The following is a 14792-nucleotide window of genomic DNA, read 5'->3' as shown; positions in this document are numbered from 1 at the left end:
CATGAAATTTGCCATGTTGTTTATACGGTAGCCCTAAACAGACAAACTGCTCTACAGAATGCATTTCGTAAATATGTTATCTCATTCGGCAAAGAAGAGACAACATCCGAGTCCGCTGTCAGCCACCGTAGTGTTTCAAATGGGAGGGTGGAGTGAGCCATTGGTTGAAATTTGCAATCTCACCGCTAGATGCCGCTAAATTTTAAACACTTGACACTAAAAATTATAAGAACACCGTATGAAACTTGACATAGAATAGAGTAAAACCTGTTAAAATAAATGTATTCAATAAACAGATGTAAATAGCAAAGGTCTGATTGTGATGCAGGGACTGATGAAAGTCTCGGCGGGGGTACAAAGATAAAACTGAACGTGTGAGACAGGCAGCGGTTACTCTCAGTGAGACACTAAACAGGGACAAAATGTCACATAGTTGAATCATGACACACTGAGTTTTATCAGAGCAATATTCAATTAAAGGCCACCGATAATCTGAGAAGTGACAGAACGCATCTAATTGTAATATTATATCTAAAAACAAAATCATTTCTTCATGGCTTTTGGGGTTAATAAGCTATATTTAATGTTTGTTTGCTTTGGGTCATTGCACTGAAATGAAATGGTTATTTGCCTCTCAAAGACCTACTTGTCATGATTCCGCTATCATGTCATGTTTATTCTTATTCTTGCAGCGGAGTCATGACTAAGTCTAGGGTTTTGTGTGAGAAGGACATGGCATGGCTTAGATTTTGGCTGTCATGCTCCTTCTCGTGTCTCGTCTATGGCCCCGCCCCTCTCGTCTCCTCGTTAGCTTCCCTTGAGTGTTTCATTACCCACACCTGCCTATTGTTAATTTACCTTTGTTCGTCTCCCTATTTAATGCCCTTGTATTCTCTGTCCTGTGCTCGTTTGTTTTTGTACATACTGGAATCTTTGATGTCTGTTTGCCTGTCTGAACTCTTGTTCCAAGGAGTTATCCATACGCTGTGTCCCAGCGTTCATTTCCAGTGCTCTGTTCCTGTTTTTGGATCCTTTTGATTTTTGTTTCAGTTTGTTACCCTACGTGAGTTTTTCGTTCCTGTTTGGCTGTCTTTGTTTATCACCTGTATTTTACCCCATTGTGGGTTTTTGTTTTGTGTTTATTAAAATCTTTTGTTACCCCATACCGCTGCCTGCATTTGGGTTCTCCTCTATTACCACACGTTTCGTGACACCTACTAATGCACATTTTAGTGTAAACATGGTATAAATGCTTCATTTTTAAGTCTGAAGTAAAATCTTAAACAAGCCTTAAGGGTTTGCTGGACCAAACTGGTCTGTCAGCCTGGTCTGGTTTTTAGACTGGTTATGGGCATTTTCCAGCTAAACTAACTGAACACCACCCAGGCCAAACTGGGAGATCAGCTACACTATCTCAAACCAAGACCTAGACTGATGTTGTTTTACAGTGAGACACACAAAATTCACCTGTTGGAAAGTATAAGAAAGCAGGAAAGTTGTTTTCCTCATCCGCAGGCACTGCCTCAAAATATAACCATTCCTTTGTGGAACATCTGGAGAACTGCAAAACTTTCCTTCCAAAAATATGAAACTTTCAGCTCACCACACATGCATGCCTTTCCATTTTTAATGGTATCGTGATTCTGAGCCGAACGAAGAAAAAACATCTCAGGCTTAGGGAGAAGAAATGGACTTTAGTTTTGCTGGTGGGAGTGAAAGTACTAGAACCCCGACAGCCTCACTTCATTATGGACTTAACTCCCCTTGGTCTCTGTGAGGCAGAACGAAGATCAGAGCGAGAGAGGGAGAGAGAGGGTGAAATAGGAGACATGAAAAAAAGAAAGACTAGCGCTATATCTGGGACAACCGTTGACATGACAAAACGGTTCTCTACGCAATAACAGTAAAAGAACGACTCAATTAGTGCGGCTACTATCTCGGCTCCTTTATCGATCTCGCCAGATGAGGAACATCAGACGAGAGAGTTTTCAATCAACCGCTGCTTTCTGAAGAAGGACACGGTCGAGGTTCACGACGGGTAAAAATCCATTGCTGGAAATATAAATAAATATGCAGAGCGCATATACGAAGGATGGTTAGGCGGGGTGCGCAGGTTGTTCTGACCCGATTTGGAGCTATTGAAATGCCACTTCTTTCTTGATTGTGTCGAATGCAATTGCCTGGCCCGAGTCGGACATGAGTGGCGGGCGTCCCCGCGGACAGATCAATCGGGCGACTCATCAGAAGTGGGGGGCACTTAGGACAATTCAATCCCTTTCAAAATTAACCTTCAAGAAACAGAAGCGGAGTGCTGCTACATTTCTGCTGCGCCCCCGACGGAACAATTTTCGGATATCACACGCTGAGTTTAAATGTTACAGCAACCTCTTAAACAAACTGGAAAACCGCACGACAAATGAATGTGACCGAATTTCTGAATTTTTCATGTACAAAATTTCAACGTTATTTAAGGCGAAAAGAACACAGATGGTTTCTCTGTCTCGCAGGTGTTGCGGACATTAGCATGCATTTTTTAATTTGTGAATTACATGCGCAGTCCAAAACATGTTGCCCTCTTGGTTACGGAAGTAATGGACATGCAAATGATCAAGCTTTTCATGCCATACAATGTGCATATGAGAAATTATGTATCTTTTGTCATGGATTTTATTGTAAATATGGGGAATCTCCACGGACGTGCAAGAGTTTGTTTGAATGGTGTGTGTGTACTTTTCAGCTATTACCATCTGTCCCCAGCAGTGTGTGAGTGATCGTGTGTGTGTGTTTATCTGGAAGTGCTCCAGGCGGGACTCATCTGCTTCATCAGAGCTCCATCAGTCCTTTGACACCGTAAAAGAACAGTAACAAGCGGCCAGAAACCCAACAACCGTCTCTACAGCTGAGCACCATCATGGTTATTCGCAAGTCTTGTGTGTGTGAGACCAACAAAAGCTAAAGCAGAAGAATTGAATGCTTCTAGAGGCCTATCATCCACTGGAGTTTAGCTCCAGCACTGATCAAACACTATGGTCAGTCGTTTTTTAAAGAGAACATAACTAGGTTTATGTACATAGAAGGTGTAAAAACATATTATTTAGTAATAATAGGCAGTTATTCTCACCTTACTTCTTGACTGACTCTCAAATGATTCGTTCTGCGATTGATCCGTCAAATCCCCTCCTTTCCGCTTGCCTAGTCTGATGTGATTGGTCAGATGGTCTAGACTGCTGTGATTGGTCTGCGAATGAGGTTCATGAGCTACAGTGTTTGAGGGAGAAGAGTGAAGTTTTCGCAGGCAGTCCTAGCAAAATGTAGCGGGGACTATATGTAGTGACGTAATTCCTCGGCGGTTCATGAATTGGACTAGGGACGACTCGGTTGTGTGATTCATAGTTGACTCCCTTTTTTCCAAGCTGATAACATTGTTATTCATTTACCTTCGGATTTACAACTTGGCAGACTGCATACATTCACACACGGCAACATTACACACTGCATTAATGTTATTTTGTTCAAAATGTATCGTGTTATGTTCTCTTTAAGCACTTCTGAATATAGACATAGAGCGATTTTCCATCAGTCTGAAACGTATACAGTTATGTTTCCACGTGAGCCTGATAACAAACTGTTCTCGGCTCTGAACTTTCGGCACGGTTGCATCACTTGTGTTAGCAAGGCAACACGTCACTCCTTTGTGTTTAGATTCTTAAGATTTTCGTTATCAGCCCTGCGGTAAAAATGAAATCATTTACATACCGGTTGGCATGGATTGGTACGAAGTGGAACGATTAAGCAACGAGAGCGATTCGGTGCGATGGTGAAAAAGTCCTCATAGACACAAATTAGCTGCTAAATAGTATGTCAACTGTACTGCCATATTGCGGAGTGTAAGACTTCTATGAACACATATAAGTGAACAATGGCATCTGCAGTTTTACATTTTACATCGCATTTATAATTTCTATGGTTTATGATCTTTTTGGATTGCTAAAACATTATGGCTCTATTTACTTAATGCGAAACTGTTTTGTCATAAGGAATTATGAATGCTAATTCTTGTCGAACATTGAATTCGTAGGGTAAACTTTCCCTTTAAAACCCATCTCTGGTGATGAATTCAAAAGTGGTCAGTTGAGACATATCACAGTTTACACCCTGTACTAAAATAAACCTCAGATGACTCCCTTTTGACCACTGCGATTTTGCGACTACATAAATCACAAATTCAGTGTATTAATGCATGTTTTATAAAAGCTTTGGACTCTGAAGGTGCAAAACAGATATTAATAAAGTATAAACACGGTCATAGGAACATACATATCAGTGTTAAGCAGACTTGACGTGACTAACCAAGGCTAGGATGCTTCATTATTCATAAAACACATTCCTGGCACAAATAAAGATCTTCCTATACATCCTTTTCCCACAACTTCCTCCTCTTGGGCCATGGGAGCACCCTTCTCTTGCAGTCATTGATAAATGAAGTGCAGATAAAGGAAAGAGGAGCTAATTAATATCGAGAGGAACTTTGGGTTGCACATCAATACAGCGCCTTAAAACATGAGAGAGAGAGAGAGAGATAACAAAGGGCTTGTCAAAGCTCGGAGGCATTGTGAGCCACGTGTATAATGATGGCAGGAAAATTTTGCGAAATAGCAGAGAGCTATCGGATTAACATTTTACTTTGCACCCTCCCCATGACGCAATGCACACACTCAACAAGATCAGATTTACTGTTTGTATTGGACGGCGGTACACACTGGAGTACAACAACAGACCTTATCGGACCAAGATCTGTGCTTGGAAGAGAAAATAAAGAGGCCCAGAGGAAAAACTTCATACGGCGTGATCAATAGCCAAAGCAAATTAGAGAGGGGCGCAAAAGGAAAGAATTTCACTAAATGAATAAAATTAACCTGAGGTACCAAAAGCACCAAGTTACCAAATGTCAATTTAAAGACAATGGTTTACTGTGTCAGGACAAACAAGTATGCTTCATTATATAAACCTATTTTTCTAAACAGACTTTCAGCAAATGTCCAATGAGAAAAAAACATACTATACATCTAAAACAAGTGCAGCATCTGTTGGGCTGAATGTTTTTTTTTATCTCAGGGCATAAAATGACAATTTACCTTTCATAGCATCACCTGTCCGTCAAATGTCGCTCGGGGTGTATTTATGCTCTATGTTATGACAAGCGCTTATGGATGGAGAGAATGTGTGGAAATAAAAGCTGAGGTGAGTTTCTTGAGAGCACTGGCGTTGGCAGGGGTGAGCTTTGGGGCCTTAAGACCCTCATGTTTTGCCAAAAGCCCCTTATCTATTTTAAGGATTTAAAACACTTAATTTCACAAAAAAGAAGAGTATAATATTATGGCTTTTCAATATGTTTTCGCGATGTGAGATCGCATCTCTGAAGCACTCGTTGTACCGCGCTGTTAAACAGCACCTGATCCTGTCAGCAGGTGACACTGTTTCAACAAACGTCATTAATTCACGTAAAGAGACGGTTAGGAAATTAACAAATAATTTATATATTCCAATAATAAGCTTACTGTTTTCAACATATCTTAGCAGTTTTTTAGTTTTTGTGCAAACCTTAATCAATACACTGAAGTCTTTTGTCAAGGAGTGAAGCTGGATACTTCCCTTTTTAATATGCACATGAATGAACTGTTTGAACAACTAAAGTGGTTTAACTGGCTCTATAGTTGGTATGAACCCTCTTATTTAAACAGGGGATTTGCAGATGACATTTTCTGAATATATATGTATTAGATATGAGGTAAATCGTGTAAAATATATTGATAAAACTTGTTGACAAGAAATGCAGGACAACATTTTTCTATCAGGGCAACAAATCAATAAAAACTCGCTAGGTAGTAGGGATGTGGCGGATATTCATTTTTCGCACCGGTTAATAGACGGGTAGTACTGGCTTGCAGGTTTGCTAGGGTGCATTGAAGACTTTATAAGTAAACGCCCATTGCTTTGATAGCAGTTTGCATAGTTGGATGGCATTAGTATTATCTGGAGACCTCCTGTGATTTCAAAATGCTTGCTACGTATGCGAAAAACGCAGAAAGTTGAACCCGGTCTGAATTTTTTTTTACATTCGAAGATTTCGGATGCATAAATGTTGAATGTTATTCTCAGCGAGCTAAACCCACTATCCATATCAACCCTAGCAACGCCCCTGCTTGAGAGAATAGATCAAAGTACAGGAACATAATGTTCTGGTAAAATAAACTTTTGGTTTTGCCAGATGATTGGGCCACATCCATGTGACATCATCTAAAAAATGCAAATAGAAAAAACTGCGAAGGCTTACTGTTGTTATTCAACAGAGAAAATGTCTTTCCACATCAAAAACATCTTGCGAAAAGAACTTGCATTTTGGGTCTACAAACACAAACAAATGCTTAGAAGTCAAGTACTCTCTAAAAGCAGCTATACGTTTATCAAAACTAAGACTAGTCGAGACAAACAGCACAGAGGCTTTCTGATTAAACAAACGCAAGATGACACAGTAAGCAAATCATCAAATGCATCTGTGGAGAGTCTCTGCCATTGATGTCTTTTATTACTCAATGAAAACCTAATAAACGGAGACTCTCTTGCTAATTGGATACATTGCCCTGTGTGAATTTCCTCTGATAAAGATCACAGGCCTTGTGATAATGTTATATAAAAAGCTAACATTGATGCAGAACAGCTTTTTATATTAGACACTGACCATAGAAGCTACAAAACAACAAATGCTGTAGGGAGGTTAATGATGTATCCGTTCCTGTGATATAATTTAAATAAGAGATCAAAGCCAATGGGAGATGTAATTCTAACTTAATTGTCTGTCCAATGTCATCATTTGTAAAGCGTCGGGGTTTTAATGATGATATAGTCTGTTTAAATGTCAAGTATGTCCCATATTTACAAATAGATTTAAAATTATCGGGGGGAAATTGATCCATTGTGCCTGGAACAACGTTCTGCTGTGGTAACATTCACAATAAGGTCTTGCTAAAGTATTGCTTAAGTAACCTATGCTTGCTTGCTTATTATTCTTTGTCTCTTCTTTTCTGGTTAACCTTTTCGTTTTCTCCTGGCTCTGACTTTTTGGATTACTGGGGATGCACAAATCCAGGCACTGGGCCACACTCCATGCACATTCCTCAAAAAAATACACCTCACATTTACATTTTTCTTTTTGTGTCTTTGCAATTCCTACAGTATTTATTATTCAGTTTAATTAACATTAAAATGATTATTTATGTATGTCATGACTTAATAACTTTACACAGGAGTTTTGTTCCAAATTCCAATTTCAAATAGATAGCATCATATGTACCCTGTAGGAATAATGTGCAATCCCAGAATGCAATGCAACAATCTCAGTACAGAAATGTATTCGATGTGTCAGAATAGGTCCAGTGAAATATAGATTTGAATAAATCGACTAAGCTAAAAGGTAATGATAATAGGTAATCCATTTTTAACTATTTACCCATTAAACATGTAATTTTTGAACAACTTAGTTGTCATACAGTACTTAACCAATGCACTACTAATGTTCCGGTTATAAATTGACCAGTGACTGAATTTATATTCATCATAAGCTCTAAAAAGCAGAATGTGGTAACAACAGGGACTCTGCAGGTTGGGATCTCAACACATTTCTTCTTCACATGAGATCAATTTAATTTTCTGTCACTTGGCAGTCTTCACCATAAGGCTTGAGACCACGGCAGTGCAAAGTGTTGAGTTAAAAGGTTTCTAAACTCATGATTACAGTGTGCCGTAAGAATACTGTTGAAAAGGTCTCGGTTTTCCCTTCATTTTCTACTACGCTCTGCCGTAGAAAGAAATAATGACCTTGACCAACAAAAAACTATTTTTCAGCTTCCAGAACATCTTACTAAAAACGCTGTAAAAACCGATAGCTATTGCCTCATTTGATACAAAATGCAGGATTTGCATTCCTGAGCAAATTTTTTTCCATCTTGAATTTGCATAACAAGCTCGCGATCCCTTTTTTGAAAAATTTCTTGCGTGAAGAACGTTTTCAAAACAAAACAAGCATACTCTAGAGACCTCGTGTAAGCAAGGAAATAGTAAAAACGGCTTTGGTTTTTCTCACCTGCTAGCACATCAGAAAGAACAGAGTTGTGTTTTTATCGGTTTTTGTAAACCATCATCCATCATACTCATGAGTGAGAAAGAAAGTTTTAAAGTTTAAAAAATATGAAAGCCCTCCAACCAATTAGGAACTAAGATATGATATGAGGTTCTTATTGTTTAACTGTTTAAACAGAATCACTCGTGGGTCAGTAAAAAAAACACAATATGTGTATAGAAAAGGCTAAACTACTAGACCACTGCTGAAACACTTCTCTCTGCAAACAATCAGTGTGTCTTAGTTTAGCTAAAAGACATTTTCATTGTATTTTAACATGCATTTGCCAAATAAATTTGGCATTCTGCAAAATTGAGAAAGTGAACTCTTAAGATGCGTGCCTGAAGGCTTACTGAATAATAAGGCATAATAAAGATCTCCCACTATTATTGGCACCGTTGGAAAATATGAGCAAAGAAGGCTGTAAAAATAAATCTGCATTGTTTCTCGTTTTGATCTTCCAAATTCCAACATTTCATTTACGGAAGACAATTTGAAGTGGGGGAATATCACATTGTAAAAAAATGTTTTTCTTCCATACTGTACATGTTGGCCACTATTATTGCCACCCTTGTATTTAATACACTCACAACATCAATTTATTAGAAAAACAGTTCTGAGCTCTGAAAACAGTGATTTCTTTTCAGTCTGATGAGGTTTGAGGATTCATTGAGAGTCCATTCCTCCATAAAAAAAATATTTACAAATCTTTCAAATGTTTGATCTCCCTCTTCTTCAGTTCATCCCACTTATTTTCTATAGGGTTCAGGTCAGGGAACTGGGATGAGTTTGATCTTGATTTTGTGTTCGGTGACCCATTTCTTTTTTATTTGGATGTTTGTTTTGAACCAATTTGCTGATGGAAGATCTAACCACAACCCATTATAATATATAAGATCAAGTCAGGTTTTGATTATTATCTGTTGGTATTTGATATAATGCATGATGCCATGTATCTGATCAAGATGTCCAGAAACCCCGTTATAAAAGAAGGTTCACAACAATGAAGTTATGATGGTACATTTAACTGTAGACATAGGGGACTTTTTTATCCCTGAGCGCAACAAACCCATCTTGTGTTACTGCTGCCAAAAAACTATTTATTTTTTCATGAAAGCATAAGGTTTGTTTCTTGAACACTTTCCCAAACAACTTGTGGTGATGGATGTGCAGTTTTCCTTAATTTTATTTACAGATTTATCTTTACAGCCTTCTTTGCTCGTATTTACCAAGGGTGCCAATAATAGTGAAGGGCACTGCATGTGACACATTATAAAACTGTGATCAGCAGGAATCTCAGCTGTGCAGACGTTCCCTTCAATCACGAACTCTCATTCAATACTGGATGCTTGCTATAAACAGGATAGACTAATGGATACATGGTGTATTAAAACTAATCTATACGTTGCACACTTATTCCGTGTATATCATATTAATGGGATAATTCCCCCAAAAATGAAAATACTGTCATAATTTACTCACACTCTTCTCATTTCAAATCTGCAGGGTTTTTCCTGGCTCAAAATGAGGTGGAGGTGGTAGGCCTGCCGTAGACACTTTACATATTAAAAAATAAGATGGAAATGACTATTATTAAGTTATATAAAACATACATTTTATTCACCCAAACTGATGTTTAAATCAAATCGCCTCCAATTTTTCTGTGCAGGAAGAACCCTGATGGATATGACTTCCTTCCGTAGAACACAGAAGAATTTACAGTATTTCAAAGAATGTTGATAACCGAACAACAGTGGTGCCCATTGATTTGCTTTGGTTTTATGTCCATACAATAAAATTGAAGAAAATGAGTACAGCAGTTGTTCCGTTACAAACGTTCATCAAAATATCTTCAAAACTTATGATCGGCAAAAGATGAAAAGTCCGGATTATGCACATCCTGAACACAGACCCCATGCAGAATAAGCTCACGTACAAAGGTGGATGATTATTGTTTGCTTATGTATCCTCTATGAGCTTCTGCGACCTAACATAAAATAAATGTGTCTCCTGCCAGCGAGACGTTCTATCAGTCAACATTAACGGTCTGAGAGCAGGGGCCGAGGATGTAGCGATGCGGGGCTCCGCTCAGCGCAGTCCGGGGCCAGACAGCCAGACGCAGGGGAAATGAGCTCCATTACTGAGGTGGCCATGTTGGGTCTGGGAGATTGGTCTGGCTCTTATTGCCTGTGTTTGGAACAAATGGGAAATGTGATTCCCCGAGGCCCGAGACAGCCAAGCAGGGACGACTGATCATTATACACTAACATCACCGGCACAATGGAGATGACAAGGGCATGGGGCCCCAGAAGAGACAAATGATGGAGTATGTGCTAGGTGGGAGAGAGAGTATATTTGTGTGTTTGTACTGGTATATAAAGGCCAGCGTTGTGTTTAATGTCGAGCAGACAGTAGCACATGCAGTAATGAGGAGAGGTGAAAGAAGCCGTCTCATCCCCAGCATTAACCTTTCTCTCAGTTTTTCATTACCCCGTTACATCCTTCCATTCCTGTTTTACTCATATACTAGCATGCCCTCCCCTTGTGCTCCCGCAAGAGTCCTCGGCCGTGAAGCAGGACAGAATGAGCCAACAGATCAAAAGCAGTGAAGCGGTTGGCTGGGGCGAGGTTGGCAAACACGTCAATCAAAAAATGAAACTTTGTAGCATATTAGCATCAGCAGTAATGAAACTGGTACTAAGATACATCTCACTGTTGGTATAGACTACTGAAATTAACATAGCAACTCTAAGCACACGATTCCCCAGGATGATGTGTTTTACCTGACCTCTCACATTCTTGCACACACGCCGACGCAACAGACCTGCCACAGAAACATTCATTTCAGATTTACCTCGCAGCCACAAGCAAACAGTATGGGGCTCCAGAGCAGGCTTCCAGTTAACCTCAAATACACATCCCACAAGCCTCTGCAACTGCCTCCTCTACACAGGGCCGGTGAAATCCCCACTGGTCACAATTATCCAGCCAAGCACCTCATCAAACACCCAGCGCCCGAGAGCACATCTGACGCGCCGCAGCCCTAATTCACTTCAGTTCCAAACTACACTGCATAAGGACCAAATAGCCACAAGCAAAAACATCTATCCATCCACCTCTCCTCACATCAGCGGCAGAGGGAGGGGGCGGGATAATGGCGCTGTTTAGCAGTTGCCGGTTGGATTCGGCTAGCAGGTGCTGTTGGCTTTTCAAAACCCGTGGCAAATGTGAAATGTTTTATTCATGGTTTCTGATAAAACTTTACAATGCGCCATGTGCGGCTTGTGTTGACGGAGTTCAAGGCAAAGAGCTCTTCGTCTCTCTTTTGCCACATTTCCATGTCGTAAGTAAACGGAGGCCTGCACAATGGCTTTTGAACTGAGGAGACAGACTTATGCAATGCAAAATGGATCTACTCTGCAAACACATTTATACGGCGGTGACTTCATCAATCTTTTCAGCCTGTTGACAAAAACAGCCTAAACTTGTGTAAGATTGTCTCTTGCTATGGCCTAGCTGGTCTTTTGGTGGTCTCCAAGTCTAGCCAAGCTGCCGTTCATCTGGTCTAGTCAGACACTAGAATGAAGAGATGTCAAGTGACCAAAACAGCAAAGTAAGGCAAACAAAGAAGACGTAAGACCAGATAAGACCAGCAAACCAGTTTAGGCTTGTTCTATGTGTACTTTTTCCTATTAGGGGTACAATTATAAATAGAAAGAGAGTGGAGTTGTGAGGAATAAAAAGAGAGAGACAGTAAGATATAGTCTCATTCTTATCTGTTTATCAGATAGTCCTGGTGAGTAAGAATGAAAACTATTTCATTCATATCAAATGAGTCCACATACACAATGAATTTGCCTCCTGCAAACTCAAAAAGACACGTCAGTACATCAGCTTAAATCCTTCAAGCTTCGATTTCCAAGCCCTCAGTCCACTTCAATTCCAGCCCTACCTAAACCAATAAAATGGGCATACCTCAGGAACCAGTGTTCGGTCCATGTTAATAGTTGCTTTTTCTGTTTAACTTTGTTATTTGAATGGGAGTGTGTTGATTCCAATTACTAATCGATTGCTAAATGAATGAGAATGATAGGAAAGCGGCAAGGGACCCAAGTCAACAAACAAACACATCAAACATTTCCAGGGGAAGATATAAGGGATGTAACTGCGTATTTTATCCTGCCGGAGGATCTAATAATTAACATCACATTAATATTCCTTCCACAGAGTCTGGGTGACTGTGAAAGCTCCTGTGAAATGCAAATCACAGTACACAGAGGCTTCAGAGTGGGAACTTTGTGACTGCAGGGGAGGGCTAACATTCTCATTCAATAGAGCTCACAAAAACCCAGGTACCCCATTGATGACGGGAGGACTGGAGAGACATGAACAGACTGGCACTACAAGCTTTTACTTGAAGAGGAATATTCAACAGTCTTTGAGCTTTGTTTATCTAATCAAACCATAACGTTCAACCCTCAAAGAGGTCAAAATATTGTAACATCAATTCTTAGTTCTGTCTGGAAGAGGAAATACTTTTGACATGCAGCTTTGTGTTTATGTCTGCATTTTGCTCTGGTGATAAACACACAAAATTAAAACAAAAGTGCACCTTCGATCTGCGGCGAACAGTATGAATATGAAGCAACGCAATCTGCATGTTGGTAATACTGCCGCTATGGGTTGCAAAACTCAAAACGCAAGGTACACTATTAAAATCCCACCCATCCTGTTCACTGGCAACTTGCATGCAAAATACCAGATGAATTCCATGTCTTCCATTATTGTAAACAGAGGTCCGTGATGAAGATATCAGTGTTCATCTCAAATGCAAACACATTGAGCTGAAACTAAATCATGTACATATTGACATGTGTGTTTACACTGAAAGCACTCAAATTATTATCATTGTGTCAGGAATCCCGGTCTACTTCAGGAGGATTTTATACGAGAGGCAACTCCACGGCTCGTAAAAGCTGGAAGCAAAAGCATCTTGTGCCCCAAAGCAAGTAATCACAAGAAGAAGCACAGTAAGTGTGTGTCTGAGCTATGAGGTTTGTGTGTCCCTGCGTTTACGATTGCAGGGCTAAGAAGTGTGTGACCGTTGCGAAGATATTGATCAGAGCTCAAGCTCGTAATGATGGTGAAAAGAATTGGGTTCAGCTGCAAGCCCCAGATCCTGTGTGGTGCCTTTAGGAGTCAACAATACCTCAGACAGATGAAACTTCAAAGACTGCAGAAAAATTGAGCTATATTGAACTGTCTGGAATGAATATCAACTTTTCAAAACAATGTATGCAATCATGTTATATATTCAACTTAATTTGCACCATTCACAGTACAGCTCTATTTAAAACTGAAAAGAAATGTTAATTATTCAATAAGCTTTTAATGCTAATGCTCATATGATGTCCACAAAATGAAAGATTCCCGCAGTAAGGAATGCTAAAAGAGATGCATTCGAAGGGGAAAAACATAAACATACCGTATATTACAGGTCAAACGTTTTAGAGCACTTTCATACATATACATTCAGATTTTTTCCACAGACAAAATAGTAAGCTCATCAAAATAGTTGAATAACACAAAGAGAACTATGGGAAATATGTTTTGACTAAAATATTAGACAAAACTATTTTAGCATCTTCAGTGTAGTCACCTTTTCCCAAGAATTTACAGAAATGTTATCTTCTCATTTTATCAAGTAGCTTCCTATAGGGTTTCACCTGGAGATGCTTTTTAAACAATATTGAAAAAGTTCCCATCTATTCTGAGCTCTTCTTTGCTGCTCTTTTTTCATTATTCAGTCAAAGAAGATAGAACATATATTAACAATAAACGATACTGCGATTACAATGAATGGGAAGGGATGCAACTCTCAATATGGCCGCTCTTGCAAAGAAAGTCCCTCCCCCCATTAAAAAGATCCAATCGTCAATAAAGACTGCTTTTCATGGGCGGGGCTTGTGAGGCGTTTGCCAGCCTGTGCGCATGCGCAGTAGCTGAATCAACTTTGAAAAAGGGTGATTTTTAGCTCAATCTAACCTTAGCAAACCAAAGTTATGGTACAGTCCATATCAAGTTTAATTATTTATAAAAATATGCTATTTAACTGTGATTCTTGCTGGTTGTTTAAGAAAGATCTGCCTTCCACGATTCAAAGAGATGGGATTGTTGACTTGCTATGACGTAAATAGCTGCGTGGAATCATTTGCAAACATGGCCGCCAAGTGGCACGACTTCCCTAAACAGACTTTGGTCAAAGTCATCAATTTGAAATACATTTTTATTAAACTAAAGATTTGTTTATAATGAAAAGGTTTATATTCGTGCAATTAAATGAATCACTTAGTTAATCATTTCTTCAAGTTCTTTAAAGAGAACTAGGTTGAAAGAACTCCTACCTTGGGATCAGCGGTGAGCAGTTTGAAGGCTGCATACACCTGATTCTCCTTTACACCTCCACCCAAGTCCAGGAAGTTAGCAGGCTTTCCGCCATGCAGGTCAATGATGTCACACGTTGCCATAGCAAGCCCAGCACCATTAACTGCGGATACAGATCAAGGTTTTAACAACTACATGATGTAGCTTGGTAAAAATTCAGCTACTAGTTTCA

At 39.5% G+C, this 14792-nt stretch overlaps 1 protein-coding gene across 1 annotated transcript in view; it reads right to left on the bottom strand.

Annotated features, from left to right (window-relative positions):
• The window catches only part of suclg2 (succinate-CoA ligase GDP-forming subunit beta), a 95650-nt gene that overhangs the window by 23294 nt on the left and 57564 nt on the right, over positions 1-14792 (bottom strand). Inside the window, exon 9 of the mRNA XM_056734921.1 lies at positions 14581-14723. Within this exon, the coding sequence (XP_056590899.1) occupies positions 14581-14723 (143 nt within the window). The remainder of the gene's footprint in view (positions 1-14580; positions 14724-14792) is intronic.

Source organism: Triplophysa dalaica, chromosome 21 (genome assembly GCF_015846415.1).
Source record: "Triplophysa dalaica isolate WHDGS20190420 chromosome 21, ASM1584641v1, whole genome shotgun sequence".
NCBI classification, from domain to species: domain Eukaryota; kingdom Metazoa; phylum Chordata; class Actinopteri; order Cypriniformes; family Nemacheilidae; genus Triplophysa; species Triplophysa dalaica.
The sequence above is the reverse complement of the archived record's forward strand: the minus strand, read 5'-3'. Positions and strand labels throughout refer to the sequence as shown.